At 42.0% G+C, this 13610-nt stretch overlaps 1 protein-coding gene across 1 annotated transcript in view; it reads right to left on the bottom strand.

Moving 5' to 3' along the window:
* PKN2 (protein kinase N2) overlaps positions 1-13610 on the bottom strand; it is a 74712-nt gene that overhangs the window by 25697 nt on the left and 35405 nt on the right. The window contains exons 2-5 of the mRNA XM_072128988.1: positions 4775-5063; positions 2405-2559; positions 1442-1562; positions 267-412 (exon numbers count right to left, since the gene is read on the bottom strand). Of these exons, the coding sequence (XP_071985089.1) occupies positions 267-412; positions 1442-1562; positions 2405-2559; positions 4775-5063 (711 nt within the window). The remainder of the gene's footprint in view (positions 1-266; positions 413-1441; positions 1563-2404; positions 2560-4774; positions 5064-13610) is intronic.

The following is a 13610-nucleotide window of genomic DNA, read 5'->3' as shown; positions in this document are numbered from 1 at the left end:
AGGATTACGCTCTTGATTTTATTGATATGGGATGGAGTGGAATAACATCTCAACTTCTATCTATGTATGTGAATAATGTCCTGACAAGGACATGCGCCTGCATGAGGTTCTGCCCGGGAAATCCCTCCACCACACAGAGCTATATTCTCTGGGTAAGTGGCCTTAGGGCAATGTATTCAGCTGCAATCCTTCTAAACAATACTCTGCCCGCAGGCTACACAATTTATTCAACATAAAACATTTACTTAAAAAACAACTGGACTTACTTCAGTGAGGGCTTTCCTATCCGTAACCTTCCCAGATCCTAGCAGCTTCATAACGTTTTTGGCTCCTTCTGCTACTGCAAATTCTATCCTAAAATGATGCCGCAATTCTTCCATTCGGAGCTCGAGTGGACTGATGACAGGTTTTGCTGAAAGCAACACAACAAATGTTTGTCAAATAATAAGCGACTGTATATATGTTACACACTATATATGTGAGAACATTGAAGGGGCTTGTCTGGGAGAAATTACTGGCTGCGGGTGCTGTAAAAAAAAAAAAAAAAAAAAACCAAAAAAACCACACACACACACACAGAACTATACCTACCTCCACCCTAACCTAGCGGCACAGTCCCAGTTCTACAGAGGCTGGGCATAGATGCCATGTTGACAGCTTGTGTGCGCCAACAAGGTTATATCACCAGAGTCGCCACGGATTAGGACCAGAGGTGAGAGCAAAGGTTAGTAGGAAGTTACTTTGCTTGTACGCAGCCAGTGATGGGAATTTCTTACTCTGTGGCTTATACTCAACCTGCAAAACTGATTTGTTTGGGCCGAAGAGCCATATAGGATGGAGAACGTATATATATGCAGAGGTGTTCCCATTTTCACAAATAAAGGTTTTTAATAATGATCTAGAAAACCATGAGGAATTGCTACAGAAAGTATATTGGGAAAATCTCTGCTTGCTGTCATTCTATAGGAAGCTTTATTGTTTAGTTCCAGTGGGTAGAGATATGTCCCTGGTCGTGTGATGTCACACAGGTGCACAGCTCTTTATATCAGAGAGAAATCAGATAAAATAATGCGTCATGCACCTGTGTGACATCACATGACCAGGGATATAACACGAGCCGTGCACCAGTGTGACCTCACATGACCAGGGATATAACACAAGCCGTGCACCTGTGTGACATCACATGACCAGGGATATAACACGAGCCGTGCACCTGTGTGACATCACATGACCAGGGACACATTTCTATCCACAGGAAGTAAACAATGAAGCTTCGTATAGAATCACAGCAGAGATCTAGAAAACCTAGAAGAATACAAAAAGTAAATTGGAAAAACTGCATAATTTTTCATTATGTGAACAATCTAAAGCAGGTCAGACATGAGACACTTCTATAGACTCAAGTATCACTTATGGGATATCCATGTATCTGAGACCTTACCATTATCAAAGGACATCTCATGGGTCTGCTGCATGGCCTGGAGGATCTGCATGCGGATGACTTCTATTTTTGTTTTGCTGTCTTGAAGCATTTGTTGGGCAGTGCCAAGCAGCTTTCTGTCCTGAAGAGACAAGGTACACGTGGTACTGACATATAGTACAGAGAATCTTACACCTTACATGATGGAACATGTGAACTCACTCACAGGAGAAGATTCTTGCTACATATGTGCCAGATAAATTAGGAAAATATACAAATAAGTTTTCCAGGATGGGATAAGGAAAACCGTTGCCTCTTAGCTACCTGGTAAGGCAGCTCCCTTGACATCAAGCATGAGGCCTTATGACATGATGAAGGATTAAACCCAAACCAGTACATCTAATCAAGAAGGAACAGATTCCCAACCATAGACAGCGCTATTTCCACCTGGTTGGGTCTCTTCACTGCAGCATAGGGAACTGGTTTGACTGTGTTAGAGGCTGGTGACTAGGGTTGGAAAGTAAGAGTTCTCCTCCTGGAGACTGCCAATTAAGGCCGCCGTGTTGGCATGTGGAGTCTTATAGCCATGGACTCTGGAAAAATTTGCAGATAAGCTTTCCAGGATGGGTCATGTTTGATGTCAAAAGGAGCTGCCTTGCATGGTAGCTAAAAGAGGTGTGGATTTCCTTATCCCATCCTGGAAAACTTATTTTCATATTTTCCTAGAATGCCCTAGTGGAGCATCCATAGCTATAAGTCTACACCCACCTACAAGCGGCCTGCATTGGCAGTCTCTGTAAGGAGAACTGCGACTTCCCGAACCCAGATAGGACACAGAAAACATTACTAGTAGGTCTAATGCAAAGATACCTGGCATGCACATGTCAAACCATCCCTTCACAATGCCCTGTACATCCGTTTCCCTGGTATATGACCCATCATGTCGACGCCTGGGAGAATATTATGAGATGGAGGTGCACTTACTTTTGAAGGACCATTTGAATATGTCTGGATCATATTTTCTGCTCCCTGCTTCACTTTCAGCTCAATGTCTAGCTGCTTCTGTAAAGCACTCAGCCTCCCATTGCTTGCAGAGGAGCCGGAGTCACTTTTTGGAGTGTCTGGTGTTTTGGGACAGTCTGCAAGGGCCACACAAGAAAATGGTCATTAGGTTTTTTTAGTCTTATACATTACAGAGCTTACATTAGTCATTATAGTGAAAGAGCTTAATAAAAAAGTGTCAAGCAAGGGAAACAAAAACAACAAAAAAAAAAGAGCGAGAAAACAGCTATTAACAAAATAAACTTGCTCAAAGACCTGTTAAGATTCACAGTTCAAGAAACAATGTACTCTAGAAGGACGGCTTAAATCATACAAGAGACAGGCAAGTGCCCGAGGCCATGGAGAGGAAGAGGAGCAGGTGCAGTCGACCGGCTCACCATACAGGGACGCGTCACCCTGCTAGACTGGTAAGTGAAAGGTCACCTTCTGGGCTGATAGAAACCAAGACTGGGGTTATTTTTTGGCATTTTTGTGACAATTTTTGTCAAATTGTGGTAACCAGTGCAAGTGCTGCCATCAGATGCCAGCACCTCATGTAATCACCTGCCACGGTAGTGTTTGTATTCACTTACCACAGCTTCCAAGGACACTCACCTGAACTGATAATACATGTGTATAGGGGGGTGAGGCATCGGAGCAGCCACCGTTACTCCACCAGATGATTGGAAAGTGCTCCATAATAATGTAACATTTGATGGAGATTTAATTTCTGAAGCATATTAAATGTATATTTTTTTATCAATGCAATGAGACTTCTAAATCCTAAACTGTGATTTGGTAGTGGAGGAAAGTGTGTTCTTCCTGAGAGACAAGACTCGGACCAGGACCTGATAGCCTCAGCCAATGCCTCATTCAGTACAATCAATATGTAAGCATCAATTTTATCGTAGGTACCGCACCCTATGCTAGGAGAGTCACTTTCACGTCATAATCCCACGACTGATCGTTGTAGGCTGCATTACTAATAAAAAGAAAATCAGTAAAGAAAAAAAGTTTGCCCTGAAATCCCAGAATAGAAAGCCAATTCTTAAGAATCCACTCATTGATTTGCTCTTACACTGAAGGACAGGTCAGATGTGAACACCACATGACTTGTGTACAGATGGCTTCATCCAAGGCTCATCACATTGTATACACAAGTAACCTCAGCATGAAGCCGGCAATATAGAAAGTTTCTCTATACTAACGGCTTCTGGGTGTAGAGATACAGTCACTGTGCATAATACATGTGCATGGCACATAGCTGTCAGCTCCCTAATGCTCATATAGCAGACAGCTGACCCATACTGACCCATCACCTCATACAAGCACCTGCGTTCTCACTGGGTAGAAGGGAGCACTTTGCTGTCATACTCCTCTAGCCTTGCAAAACATAGAAATTTAATATGTCTGAATCTCCCTTTCCTCTACATCATCTGCTAGTAAGATTGTGCCCAAAGACATAAGATCAGTCAGCCTACACAGACATAACTTTTAAAAAGGCACTGGTAACTGGGAGCCTTCTTCAGAAGAAAGCTAAGAGCTAGGCCTTGATGACAGGCTGGAGACAACTGGAAGGAATATGGAAAGGTCAATCAGATGCAGAACTTTGCAATTATGAGGATTCCTTAAAAATGTCCACATACTGTGCTGCTGGTATAGCCTGAGGTCTGCCACCAAATCCACAACCTATGTTGATGGTGCAGACTGGGGTTAACTCTATGACTGGCACACAGCAGTATGGCGCAGGTACTGGACATTGCCCTCGTCTATGAGATTATCCAGAAGAACTTTAGATGCAAAAAGGTTTTTCTGAAAATTTCACCAGGTTGCAGAGATCTGCCCAGTGCCAGAGAAGGGAACAGTGGATTGTATAAGGAAAGCAAATAAGAAGCCTCCAGAGAAACTGCTGACAGGCTGTGACCTTTGCCCAAAAGATGCCTCCTCCAGTTACAGGGTGCTGGTTAATGTAGGCAAGGTCAGATGATAGCCAAAGTGAGAAGCGGATCCCCATTCTCCAGAAAGCAGGGGGTCCAGCAGTCAGACCATTATCAGGCAGTCATTGTTATCCTGTTGACAGGTGACAACCCCTTTAACACTACATAAGAAACATTCACACCAGTTCTCAGAGTCTTCCATACTGGTGGAAAGAATACAAGGTTAACTAATGTTCTTTTATGAGGTACAACCCATGGATGTGCACCCATTAACTAAATGAATACAATTAAGCCAAGCGACTGCTGATTGGTTGACAACAAGCCCATATACACCAGCCCCATCCCTCATGTGCTCAGTGATAATAGTGCATGTTACCTGGCAGATCCTCGGCTTCCCGCACCACAATGTGAGCGTTTATTTCTTGCAAGCTGTTGTGCAGTTCTTCTAGTTTTTTGTTGGACTTTTTTAATATATTATCCACATAAGCCAAATTCTTCTTATCCGTTGTGACCTTGCGTAGGTTTTCGGCTCCTTCTTTAATTTTCAGTTCTTTCCTAATTTCGCGCTTGATTTGATCTTTAATTTCATCCAAATTTGGCTGATCGGAATAGTCTAGTTTCTGATTAATACCCATGGGTTCGGGAGCTATGTGGCTTCTAGTGTCCTAGAAAATCAGAGGAAAATCAAGTAGGTTAGAGAGAAATTCAGAGATGGGATGTAGACCGATTATATACAATTTATTTTAAATCACACACAATATCGGTGAAACCCTGTTATATCACAATTCATCCAATATAAAGCCACTTTAGACGTCCCAGGTGGGTGACCACGGTTTTTCTCCATGTACAAAGCCAACCCCTATATAAAGGTGGCATTGGGTAGAGTAACCAGTACAGACAAGTCTCATAGCATTGCATAAGCTTTGGGTGTAGGCATGTACAACCCTTCATTCCCCCACTGAGCTGTAATCCAATGAGCTCATACAATGACAATGTCCGGTGGCTCCGTCCACAAATGGATTATAATTATTTCAGAAGAATGGCCTCTTCTCATGCAGGGAACAGCTGGTGAAACCTTCAATGAATATTTAATAGCTGAGGATCTCGTATGCCGGGCGTCACATTTCAGCGCACGCTCGCTACCCGGCGCATAGAAAACATCTACAAGTGGTAGGGTGATCGTTCTTTACAAAGATACATCGCTCCGCCATACTTATTACAAGCAAAAACAGGAATTCAGAAGTTTTAAAGTGCCAAGTACCAACCAATTTGACAGGACTCTGTATATGTGATCATGAAATAAATCTATGGTAAAACTCCTCCTGGGGGTTTACAAATTCCCAGCAGCTTCCAAGTTAGGATCCATATACACCCCGGACTCTAGTACTGTACAAAGCCAAATGGGAACGCCAAATAATAAACTGGCTGCCGGATTTCAGCAAACCCAGTGCTTCCGTACGGAACACAATCCTCCGACAGAGGGGTCTGGTTACCGATTTCTTCCAGAGAACACAAGGATGCATGTTGTACAGGTGGGGGAAGGAGCAAAAAAACATAAACACACACACGGCCTATTCTGGAGAAGCAATTTATGAAGTTTATGTAGAGAAGGTGCTAAAAATAGTCACATCTACCACAACCCACCAGGTGCCCGGGCACTGCCAGTCATAGTGCCTCCCATACAAGATAACGCAAGAGTGACCAGGACTGGATCAACAATAAGCTCTGGAGGAGCAACACATGTTACACAAAGAACAGGTAGATGATAGGGGAACGTGGCAATGTACAGATACAGGCGGTCCCCTACTTAAGGACACCCGACTTACAGACAACCCATAGTTACAGACGCACCCTCTGCCCCTATAACCTCTAGTGAAGCTCTCAGAATGCTTTACAATGTTGCTGTACGTCTGTATATGGTAGATGAATGATGAGACACCGCACAGAACAAATACCTACATCTGCTTATTACAGTGACAACATGGTCAAAGGAAGATTTCTGAGCACTAAAACAATTTGGACTTGGTTTTGGTCGCCACGGAACAAAATTAAGCGTTACAGACCCTCAATACATTTTCTCCTTACAACGCAGGGGCATTCCCAAATCATGAAATCAAAAATAAAATTGTTAAAATAAATAGTAGTAAAAAATAAAATTGTAAAAAAAATAAATAACCTCATTAGACATCACTGTCCATGGGCATACATCACCCTCTGAAAAAACAATTAGAATGAATAATTAGAAAATACAATTCCACAGAATCTTACACCTCTGTGTTACATTCCCATATTATTCCTCCTGCCAATTGGACATTATTAGTTGGAGGCCTGTTCCCACACAGTCAGATATTGTCCAATCAGTGTGCAGAGTAGTAGAAGTAGTAGTACCATGCAAAGAAATCGAAGAAAAAAAAAAAAAAAAAGAAAAGGTGTGTTTTGGTAATGAACCCCACCATGTTGAATATGTACAGTGGAACCTCGGATAAGGAGAATAATTCCTTCTAGAATTGTGCCTGCAATCCAACCCACTCGTATATAGGACAGCACAAGGCTCATATAATGCTAGAATAGACAATTTTTCTTGTTAACCAAATTACGGTAGGATTTTTGTAAAATGGGGAACAGCAAAACAGAAAATCGACAACAGCGATCACAAGCAGACTAATGACTGGATACAGCTCTATAGATACGGCTGCAGTGTTTTATCTTTCTGTACACAGCGTGATATCAGAACATTAGTCAGCCTGAGTGTAGTAAACAAGGATGTAAACAATCCAAGGGAAGCATCTGAACCTGCAGAATACACCAGTAATACCAATATATTCACATGTAGGCTCTACCCTAGTACTGTACCACTGGGATGCGGGCAGCACAATTTTCTATGGAGAGGGGAGGGGTGAGAAGTGCTCATCCCCAGCGCGACTCCCATATGTCCGCACGGCTGCAGCTGTATGGTCATACGTTATGCTACATTCATGTAAATGTAGCCTTACACACTACACAGGCACGTATGTTGGTTCTGTGCTGGCAACACAGTCCGATGTATTCCTATGGGCTCATGCACACATTTGTAGTTTTCATGGCCCCATAGCAAAGTATTGAGCAATCCTGCTTGTGTTTTTCAACTGGGGGGAGTCTTTTTGTACCATATTGGTACTATGAGCGGACCTCACACACAGATGGCACACGTTCCACAAAAAGCAGACCACAGGCCGGTGAAAAGCATGTGTGCATTATCGCCACTAACTATATACTCCAAGGTATATAGCTCTCCACTGCTGCCCATCATCATCTGCTCTTTGTCATGGTCAAAACTGATGACCACAGTCTCTTTAATGAGAAGAATTGGTGGTAAAAACATTTTTTTAAAAAGTGTTTTTTGCCTTTGTTTGAGTGACCGGTTGCAGTCCACGTGGGGAGTGTTCACACTCGGCGGGCATCCTAGCGTCACATGGCTGTAGTCCGTGTCCTTCTACGTTATATGATAAAGGAGTAAGAAGCATTAGGACTGCGGCTCTTCCATGTAAGTGCAGTAACATGAGGATGCAAGTCTCATTAGGAGGTGTCCACACCACAACATCATTTCCTTGCCCGTTACCGTGTAATCTCTTTTAGGAAACCAATCAGGAAAGTGTTTTTTATCTTGGGAAGCAGCACCACGGCCGTCACTGGATCGCTTCCCTCACTCCTTTCCTGGGTCAACTTAAGATCAATTACATAGGTGCACATGGGGTATGCAGAATATAGAACTCAACCAAAAAAGTTGGTTTTCCCCAAGTCACATTCCAATCCAAAAACATTTCTAGGTGTCCATCACACTGAGTGAGCGGATGATATTCAGCTGTAGCTTCATGCAATTCCAGGAGGAACCACAGAGGCGCAGCACAATGCAGACTGCTGGGTAATACGTTATTATCCTGGGGACCTCAGGAGGGTCTGCAGGCTCACAGTACACAGCCAAACCATTAGGCTCTTTGCATTGCAAAAGGAGACCATTCTTTTTTTTTTAATCCATATTCAAAATTGACAAACACAGATTATGCTTCTTTGTTGAATAATCTGCAACAATTTTAGGACACAAAATAAACATTTAAGAACCGAAGCTCAAAAACCTCGTCATCAAAAAGTAAAGCAATTCAGATTTCTTTTCCACAATCTTCTCAATGGGCAAAACACCGTGTAGTTTATTGTCCTTGTGATATTGGTTGGCCGCCTTTCTCAGGTCCTAAGGCCATCGGCGCATATAGCACAGACTGCGGGGTAGTGAAAATACTCAAATCTGCATCATGAAACCGATTTCACATGAAATTATGAGAAAAGAAAAAAAGAGGGGCAAAAAAAAAGGTGAAAAACAATGTAACACTGTAAATCCATGTCAAAGAAACTACACAACACAAACCTGCATAAAAACCCACAACAAAACTGCGTTTATTAGATCCAAGTGCAGATTTCACACATGGAAAATCCACACAGTGCGAAAAAACAACCTAAAGGCCTGTGCACATAGATGTATGCTTACCCAGAGCATAGAGCGTGTGCAGGAGAGAGGAGGGGGGAGCGCTCCTCACCCCTCCCCTATACACTGAAAGCCAAGTGGCCAAAAAGTAAAATATAGGACATGTTTCGCGTCGCAGCCGCCCAGCAGTATTTGCTCACCGCACTGTGACCGGGGCTGTGATGCTGCCGTATGAACGGACCCTGTACATTCCTATCAGAGTTAGTTACCAACCCCAGCAGTCAAAAAGGGTACAGCTGCCAAGTCATGGTTCAGCCAGAGCCCTTCTTTTGGCGTTATGACTCGGCCATAGTAGTACAGGGCCTCGCCATGCCTGACGCGTCTTGGGGCATATTCACTGAAATCTGCTTATACTTTATACATACATACATACATACATACATACATACATGAGAGAGAGAGAGAGAGAGAGAGAGAGAGAGAGAGAGAAAAGGCTGGAATAATGAGTCTACTACCCAGACAATGGGCCAGGGCTGTTATATGGAACCTGCATATTTCCCGGCTGAGTAATAAGCGTTCTGCTATGTACCGGGTTAAAGAAGCAGAATTGACATTCAGAAATGTAGGTGACCACAGCGTCGTGATCTGCACTTACGGGAAAAGCTTTGCTGTATAAAGACCCGGGCTGTGATTCAGATTTACGTTAAATCCCAGGATTGTGGCTTGGTAGTGGCAGACTCATGTCAGTCTATTAGTCTGGGATTCCTGCTGCCAGCTATTTGTTCTCGGCTTCTCCAGGCCAGGACCAAACCCCAGAACAAAGTGATAATTATAAGGAGCGTCCTGTGCTTGTCTGCGCACCGCTGACCTTGTAGTGTACTGCTGCAGGGGGATGGCGCACACCGGGACCAGCTACCGTGCAGGGGAATGTATGAACGCACCTCATAGGTTCAGGGAACCTGCCCCCAGATTTTACCCCATCAGGTAGGGTGCAACATAATCTATCAAAAATTCCCTCTTATGTGAAATCTCACCCATTGACATATTTAAAAATCCAGTCATGTGAAAACGAGCAAGTAAAGATGAGGCACTTTGAGCAGAAATGAGTCAATTTTAACCCCTTCTCGCCGCAGCCCCCCACCTTCAAAAATCTATAACTTTTTTATTTTTCCATGTAAAGAGCTGTGTGACGGCTTGTTTTCTGTGTAACAAACTGCGCTTCATAGTGACTAATATTCCATGCCGTGTACTGGGAAGTGAGAAAAATTCCAAATGCAGTAAAATTGGTGAAAAGACAGGGAAACCAAATTTGTATAGTTTTTTTTTTCATATATTTACAAAAATGAAAACCTCCTGTACAAAAGTTTTTTTGTTTTTTTTTTAATTTTGCCATCTTCTGGTGCCAATAACTTTTTGATACTTTGGTGTACGGAGCTTTTTTGCGACTTTTTATGACGTTTTCAATGCTACCATTTTAGGACTGTACAACCTTTTGATCACTTTTTATTGAATTCAAAAGTGCCATTTCAGACTGTGGCCCATAATTTCCATTACAGGGTTAAACACAGTGAAAACCCATTATTAAATTTTGATAGAACGGGAATTTTCGGACGCAGCGATACCAAATGTGTTTATGATTTTTACTGTATATTTATATCAGTTCTAGAGAAAGAGGGGTGATTTGAATTTTTAGGTTTTGTAATTATAATTTTTTTTCTTTAACTTTTTTACTATTTTTCAGAGCCCCTATGGTACTTTAACCCTATATGGGGATAGCAGCATATGGGGATTTTCCTCCTCATTCATTACCATGTTCTAATCGCACATCAGTTCTATAGTACCTAGAAACATGCTAGAGTCATATTAACAAGAACAATCTCATCAGACCTGTGGTTCCATAGCCAATTAAGACAAATGCTGAAATGTGAGCAACAATAAGAATCAAATACTTGCCTTTTTTTGCTTTCCCAACAGTCTGAATCTTCAATCCTTTAGCTCTATGATTCACAATCACACTTGCTATGTTAAGGAAGATGAGATTCTTATCTTTAATATGACACCAAAAGCAGGTTTCTAACCTTTATAGAACTGGAGATGGTTTAACCCGAATTGACACCACCCTTGCAACCTCTGAACTTGCCTCATCTCAGGCAAATCTGACTCTTCTCTGCTTGTTTGCATATGACTTAAAGAGTTTAGATTTTTTTATTTAATCTTGAAGAAGAATTGCAATATTTGCATTTTAGTAGAGAGAAAAGAATGTCTTATTTATAAAATGTAAGAAGATTGCACAGAAGTAGGATTCCACCCCTAAATCTGAAAGGATTGTGACCAATATGCAAACTACAGACAATTAGATTGACAATCTACAGATGTGGCAGCGTCAGACACAGTCTTGTCTGTTTTATGCGTGATGTAAGATTACCAGAACTGCCTCAGTTTGCTATTTAGAGGACATCGACCATCAGATTTTGAGACAGAGCTGGTGATGTCAGCGGTCCACATGCGGGTGCAAAATTTAGTTTGCAGCAGTGACTCGAGGTGCTTTGTATATTTCTAAAACTATAATTTTGACGAAAATGGGCCAACCTAGGATATAGTAAAAGATGCATGTTGGAAATGCGTTCAGGACAGGGAGGTGAACGACACACATGTCCTTTAACCCCTTCCCGACGCACGGTGGTGCATGGAGAGGGCTCGCAGGCCGAGCTCTCTCCATAGCCGGTAAGTCTTTGCTGCATATTGCCGCCATCTTGTCGCAGATCGTCGCTCCTCGATGACGTCACGGGGAGCGGCGATCCGTCGCCATGGTAGCCTCGGGTGTTTCCGCATACCCGAGGCTACTTCGTGTTAACCCATGCATTACAATGTGCTAATTGCACATTGTAATGAATGGGGAATAAAATCCACATATACTGCCATACAGTGGTATGGCAGTATATGATAGGATGAATCTGACAACCTAGGGTTAAAGTACCCTAGGGAGTCTGAAAAATAGTAAAAGTAAAAAAAAGTTTAAAAAAATTATAATAAAAAAACCTAAAAATTCTAATCACCCCCCTTTCCCGAGAACGGATATAAATATAAATAAACAGTAAAAATCATAAACACATTAGGTATCGCCACGTCCGAAAATGCCCGATCAAAATATAATAACGGTTTTTCATGGCGTTTAACCCCGTAACGTAAAATAGCGTCCATTTTTTTGCCATTTTGAAAAATATAAAAAAAATTAATAAAAAGTGATCAAAAGGTCGCACAGTCCCAAAAATTATAGCAATGAAAACGCCATCAAAATTCGCAAAAAATGACGCTACCCACAGCAACGTACACCAAAGTATGAAAAAGTTATTGGTGCCAGAAGATGGCAAAATAAAAAAAATATATATATTTTGTACAGGAGGTTTTATTTTTTTTTAAATGTATAAAAACATTATAAAACCTATACAAATTTGGTATCCACGTGATCGTACCGACCCAAAGAATAAAGTAGACCTGTCATTTTGGACGCAGAGTGAAAGCTGTAAAATCCAAGCCCACAAGAAAACGTCGCAAATGTGATTTTTCACCATTTTCACTGCATTTAGAATTTTGTTCCCGCTTCCCAGTACACGCCATGGAATATTAAATACCGTCACTATGAAGTGCAATTTGTTACGCAGAAAATAAGCCATCACACAGCTCTTTATGTGAAAAACTAAAAAAGTTATAGATTTTTGAAGTTGGTGAGTGAAAAATGGAAGTGAAAAAACTAAAAAAGGCCAAGTCGTTAAGGGGTTAAGCACAGAAGATACTGATGGAGATAATTTTCTTGTATAAATAGCTATATACAGTTACGAGTTATATATTCATATAACTGAAAATGTCAGACTCCTCCTCAGCTAAAAAGATGAGTATTATAACCCTTCTGGAAAGATGTTAGTGCAACCTCTGGAGTGACCACTAGTGTGAGCAGCGTATACTTTGTAAGGTAGCAATGCCAGATCCCCAAAAGTAAAGCTGATTTGGGGGACGGTGTCATTTCCACAACCAGGGCCCTAAGCCTAAGGAATATCAACGTGTTAGTACTTATAGTAAAATGTACAGAAAATCCTGGGCTGTATTCTCAACCATTAGGTTAAAGTGCAAACCCATAAATCTGTATGTAGTGTGTGAGCCCGTCTTGTGCATATGCTGGGCAGACAATGCGGCTCCCCGCGGCCACCTGTCACCACACACAATGTGCCGTGGTCTTATAATAAGGGAATCACTTAGAAGACACCGCCAGCTGCTGATCCACTGCTCCCCTGCAGAGCTTCCCTATGAAAGCTCCTTACAGCACATGTCCAGCTTACCTTATTAAATATTGTCCTGGAGAACACATCTCCTTCCATAAAGCTAAATGACAAATCCTCCAGAATAGATCATCTAGCGATAACCAGGTCAGGAAGATTAATAGATCAGATCTACCCTCCCGATGGATTACGTGCACAGGGGGCAGAGTCGGCCGATCTGTACAGTAGTAAAGATTTACCAAATACACAGAATGTGCGAAAGGAATAAGGTTAGACCTGAAAGATTAGACATGTGCTATCTGAAAAACCTATAAAAAAAAAAATATTCTGCAGATTGCCCATGCCCTTAATCTTGGCAAATCAATGAAAACGTACCTCAGTTATCAATAGTCTCATGTCTAGGGAGTCTGGGGTGGATTTGTTCCTCGGGGTGATAAGGTGCACCCCGGGGTGTCTGGAAAGCAATTATCCCGCGGTCCTAG

Source organism: Engystomops pustulosus, chromosome 10 (assembly GCF_040894005.1).
Source record: "Engystomops pustulosus chromosome 10, aEngPut4.maternal, whole genome shotgun sequence".
Classification (NCBI taxonomy): domain Eukaryota; kingdom Metazoa; phylum Chordata; class Amphibia; order Anura; family Leptodactylidae; genus Engystomops; species Engystomops pustulosus.
This window is presented reverse-complemented; position numbering and strand designations above follow the sequence as displayed.